General features: G+C 53.1%; 1 protein-coding gene across 1 annotated transcript; it reads left to right on the top strand.

Annotated features, from left to right (window-relative positions):
• Window positions 1-954: 954 nt before the first annotated feature.
• LOC123374322 (olfactory receptor 52M1-like) lies at window positions 955-1884 on the top strand. The gene has a single exon (XM_045024162.1). The coding sequence runs from the start codon at window positions 955-957 to the stop codon at window positions 1882-1884; it is 930 nt and encodes a 309-aa protein (XP_044880097.1).
• The last annotated feature ends 3805 nt before the right edge of the window (window positions 1885-5689 follow it).

Consider the following 5689-nt stretch of genomic DNA (forward strand, 5'->3'; position numbering starts at 1 on the left):
GTAACAGTCTGAGGTCTTGATCAGACTCAGCAAACACTTCGTCACATCCCGGATTATAGCTTCAGGCAAGCAACACACTTCTCTAGTCTCCCGATCTGGTTGGCAGACAGATGACTCCATCCCTCTTATGAGGGAGTCACCGACAACCATCACCCGCCTTCTCCTCTTTGGAGTGGTCGTCATGGAACCTCCATCCCTAGGACAATGCAACCCATGACTTCCAGACAGTGGGGTCTACTTCTGATCCCTTCACTCAGATGGCTCTTCCAAATATTTCTCCACAGTAATACCTGTGCACAGATCCTGAAAAAAGTTTCACACCTCTGTCTGCACTGGGGGTACATAGGTTCTTCTCTTTCTTCTTCTGGAGGTCACATGCTGCCAATATTCTTCACCGTTCTGTGCTACACTCTCTGATTCTTCAGCATGTTGTGCTTCCAGAACCAAACACTGACTTCTATCCAGAAAATCATCATTTTCTCTGATGCAATCCACGGTTGATACTTGGTTTCTAATCCTTAACCTTTTCTTCCAATATGGAGACCAGCTTGCACTTCATACAGACAAAGCAAGTATCCACACTCCTATTTACCACTGCTGCCTATTAAGGTTTCCCCCTCCACAATGTGAGGGAACTATTGATGCATGGAGCATCATAAAATACAGAATTGCTATTAGTATGGTCAGTTCATAATTTATTTAGATGTATAATAAAAATGTAATTTTTCAATGTGTGAAGTGCAACTGTTTAACTCATGTTTAACTCTGTTTAACTCATGAACTTCCCCGCACATAGTTCATATAATGTCTAATATTAAAATTGCCTCTCTATCCAGGCATTTGTACTGTGACCATCACTTTTGATCCTGGGCACATAAACAAAGTGAGGGAAACATACGGTACATCCAGAAGACATTGTTCTGCCTCAAAGTTGGACACCTTCTCCCCTACTCCATGTCAGAGTCCAACACAACTGACTTCACCAACCCCTCCACCTTCATCCTGCTGGGCATTCCTGGCCTGGAGATGGCCCATGTCTGGATCTCCATCCCCTTCTGCACCATGTACGTCATAGCCGTCTTGGGGAACTTCACCATCCCATTCATTGTGAAGATGGAGAAGAGCCTCCATAGGCCCATGTACTATTTCCTCTGCATGCTGGCCATCACTGACCTGGTCCTGTCCACATCCACCCTGCCTAAAATGCTGAGCATCTTCTGGTTCAATTCCAGGGAGATCAGTTTCAGTGCCTGCCTCACCCAGATGTACTTCATTCACTGCTTCTTAGTAACGGAGTCTGGGATCTTCATGGCCATGGCTTTTGATCGTTATGTGGCCATCTGTGATCCCCTGAGACATTCAGTCATCCTGACAAACTCCATAGTGGTCAAGATTGGCGTGGGCGTGCTGCTGCGTGGCAGCATTCTCGTGCTCCCCTATATTCTAGTGGCAAGAACCAACATCATACCCCATTCATACTGCGAGCACATGGCCTTGGTGAAACTGGCCTGTGCTGAAATCCATGTCAGTAATTACTACAGCCTCTCTGTGGTATTCTGTGTATTTGGTCTGGATCCATTTTTTATTGCTGTGTCCTATACCCAGATCCTCAGGGCCATATTCAGCCTCCCCACAAAGGACGCCCGGCTCAAGACTTTTGGGACCTGCATCTCCCACCTCTGTGCCATCTTAGCCTTCTACATCCCATGTCTTTTCTCGGCCCTCACATACCGGTATGGCAAGAATATGGCCCCGCGTTTCCACATTATCATTGCCAGCATTTACCTTCTGATTCCCCCCATGTTAAACCCCATCATCTATGGGGTGAGGACCAAACAGATCCGGGACAGGCTGCTGCGGCTCTTTACTCATAAAGGGACCTAAAGTTTTCTGCTGGTGCTCTGGATCTCAGACCGAGCTCTGTGCAGATCTGGCTGGTGATGTGGTGCTGGGACCTTTCACCTGAACCACTGACTGGACAGTCAAAGAGACATTCAACCCTTTCCTGACCTTACTGGGCTGTCTCAGTGTGGCAAAGTAGGGAATTCATTTGCATAGAGCTCATTAACTCATAGGACTTCCACCTTTCGTATTGCTGGTAACTAGACCCCTGATGTCCTGCACCTTGCCTGTCCTCTTCCCTCACAGCCCAGCCTCCTTCTCCCCCTACTGTCTCCCTATTGCCCCAAGACCCTGCCCCTGTTACTCAGCTACTAATTCCCAAGGGAAGAGACCATCCTGTGGATTACCTGCTTTGATTTCAGCTCCCTTTTTTCCTCCTGGGAGCCTGTAGCAGGCAGAGTCCCTGTAATGGGGATGGTTCTGGGAGCTCTTTGCCCTGTTCCAGGCCTCGGGGGCAGGGCAAGGGATCAGATTTGATGGTAGAAGGAGAACAGCTGGGAGAGGCTGTAGGATAATCCCCTGCGCTAGCTGGGATACCTGGGAGGGTGGGTGGTGCGGCAGAGCCTGGAGTGGGTTCTGTAGCTCACAGGGAGGGAGATAAATGACAGATCTGCCATTAGCCGGCTATTCACACTCGTAGACGGGACCTTATCTTGAACTACATTGCCCAGGGCTGCAAGCTGAACAGTGAAGCTGAGTCTAACGTACGCTCTGTGTGACGCTTTTAGTCACTACATCTAGAAGCTCTGTAGCTAGGCTGCCAGGCAGCGCTATCCCCATGTCATGGACCGACTGAGCCACACAGAGTTAAAGTGATTTCCCCAAGGCCACACAATGAGCTGATGGCAGAGCTGAGAATAAAGAGTCCTGACCAAAAGCCAAAAGGGAAAAGGGCTTATTGGGAGCCAATTGGGACCCAGACTGGAGACAGCCAATCAGGGCCAGGCTCAGCCCTATCAAAAGGCTGCCCGGGAAGGGATCAGGCAGTCTGTCCCAGGCCTTTGATAGGGGAAGGTCTGTCTCCAGAGCTGGGAGGCTGGCACCACGGACAGCGAAGTGCTGGGCCGGCCTGGGGGAGCAGAAGGGAGCTCCAGCCCGGTGTCTGCCAAACCGCAGGCCCTGAGGGAAAGGGCCTAGCCAGTGCGAGGGGCCGAAGGGGAAGTGGCCCAGGGACATGGATAGATAGAAGGAGGGAAGGAGGGAAGGATGGCTGCCACTAGAGCAGGGATGGGCAAACTATGGCCCGCGGGCCGGATCTGGCCGTTTAGGGCTTTGGATCCGGCCTGCGGGATTACCCCTGGTGGTGCTGTGGGCCCAGCGCTGCTCTCAGAAGCAGCCCCCTGGCGGGAGGCAAAGGGCTCCATGTGCGCACGCAGAGCCCTCTGCCCCCGCCCCCCCAGGGGCCGCAGCACTTCCTGGAGTGGCGTGGGGACAGGGCAGGCATGCAGGGAGCCTGCCCTGGCCCTGGTGTGCGCCACTGCCACCCCGGAGCCACTTTAGGTAAGCGGCACCGGGCTGGAGCTCAAACCCCTCCTGCCCCCCGCCCCCCAACTTCCTGCCCTAAACCCTCTGCCTGTACCTCGCACCCCTCCTGCACCCAACTCCCTGCCCTGAGCCCCTTTCTGCACTCCTGTGCATTCCAACCACCTGCCCTGAGCTCCCTGCTGCACCCTGCACCCCGTGCACCCCAACTCCCTGCCCTGAGCCCCATCCTGCACTCCGCACCCCTCCTGTACCCCAACCCCCTTCCCTGAGCCCCCTCTTACACTCTGCACCCCTTCTGTGCCCCAATCCCTTGTCCTGAGCCCCTTCCTCCACATCCCGCACTCCACCCCCCCTGCCCCGGCCCTGCATACAATTTCCTCACCCAGATGTGGCCCTTGCCCCAAAAAGTTTGCCCACCCCTGCACTAGAGGGTCCCTGGGTTGCACCCAGAGTAGTGGGCGGGCCTGGGTCCCCCTCCCTTCCCCCTTGCTTTACACCCGGCCAACGGGAGTAGCTGTCTAGGGCTGCAACAACCCCCTGCCAAGAGGGGTGTGACTTTGGGGGTGCAGTTGCCCACATTGGCTGGGGTGCAGAGAGACAACTGATTGTCACACACACACCCTGGAAGGGGGTGAGGATGGACTATGGGACACTGCCGGAAGGCAATGGCTCGAAGAGAAGGCCACAAGCTGGAGAGCAATGTGGGCTCAGACGCCAACACAAGGGCAGGCCAATGGTGGGACACCACCAAGAGAGGGCGCTCCACTGGACTGAGCTAATTCTCAAGGATGACCAGCAGGAGGCGCTGCGGTGGTGAGTCCCAACCCTGTCTCCCACACCGTCACCTGGAAAGTGGGAGAATCAGAGTCAAATCCCTGCTCCATTGAATGTTTATTTGTACAAGAGCTCCAGCTGGAGCAGGGGTGGCTCTAGACATTTTGCCGCCCCAAACACGGAGGGTCCGCTGGTCCTCCAAGCGCATGCCTGCAGGAGGTCCGCCGAAGCTGTGGGACCAGTGGACCCTCTGCAGGCAAGCCGCCAAAGGTATCCCGCCTAACGACCTCACGGCAACCGGCAGAGCACCCCCCGCGGCTTGCTGCCCCAGGCACACGCTTGGAGCGCTGGGGCCTAGAGCCGCCCCTGAGCTGGAGATACTGAGAGCCCAACCCAGAATAGCCATTTGCCTGGTACTCAGGGCACTCACATGGGTTGTGGAAGTCCTCTGTTTATGTCTCTTCTGCAAATCAGCTAGAGCAGAGATTGTGGGTCTGGGTCTCCCACATCTCTCTCGAGTCTCTCACGAGAAAGCGCTGACGCACCTGGCTCCAGGAGAGGGCTCACAGCTGTCAATCCCACATGGAAATAGTCACCTTTCTCCAGCCACTCAGCCAGGCCCCTAGAGACACGAAGTGGGAGTTAGGTGCTTAAGGACCTTTCTGAACCACTAGAAAACCTCTTGTTGAATGATTCCCCATGAGGTCTCTGTGCTGAGCTCTGTCGGTGGTTCACCCGGGATCCCACTGTTGTTGGGCTTGTCGAGCTGGCACACAGGCACACGTGGAGAATGGAGTCTTTGGTTACGAGATGACCGTTTATTGTAGCAGGGACTTAGCCAAAAGTGAAAGAAAAGCTGTATCACTCGTTCACCTCCCCCACATCCCGAGGAGTGACCCTGAGGTGTCTTTGCGTTTCCCCTTTATTGTAAGCATTAGCCCTCCCCCTACCCAGGCAGGCAGTTCTGGCCTTGGTCTTGGCCCAATAATTATCCTCTAATTACCCTGCTAGATTCTACACCCCTGTTTGTATTTACCTTAGCTTATGCCCACTGCTGTCTTATAAGGGCTTCAAGCCAGCGCTTCAGCTGTTTTTGTCAGTGCACACCTGCAAGCTTGTGGTTTGGGGGGTTTCCACGTGTGTCACAGATCATCTCTTCCAGCATTTTACCAGACAGACTTGATGAAGCCTAGAGATAACTCCCCACAAGATCTATCAGTTAGCCAGTTCTCACTCCATCTAATGAGTGCTCTAGTGACACTGGCTAGGTCTAGTTTGGTAATCTGAATGTCACGTGGTACTACGTCAAACAGATTGCAATGGTGTAAAGCTATTCCATCTCCCCAGTTCCCTTTATCAACCCCATTTGTGATTCTCTAAAAAAATCCTGAACTGTAGTATTCCTTCAATTCCTTATTTTCTAAATATATTTTTCCATTATTATGCCCAGGACCGATGTCAAGCTAACCACCTTGAATATCTAAAGTCATCTCTTTTTTAATACTTTCATAACATTAGCAGTCTGTCA

This window comes from Mauremys mutica, chromosome 1 (assembly GCF_020497125.1).
Source record: "Mauremys mutica isolate MM-2020 ecotype Southern chromosome 1, ASM2049712v1, whole genome shotgun sequence".
In the NCBI taxonomy this organism is placed as follows: domain Eukaryota; kingdom Metazoa; phylum Chordata; order Testudines; family Geoemydidae; genus Mauremys; species Mauremys mutica.

Coding starts and splice junctions, on each gene's coding strand:
- LOC123374322 (XM_045024162.1), top strand. CDS start 955: ATGTCAGAGTCCAACACAACTGACTTCACCAACCCCTCCACCTTCATC.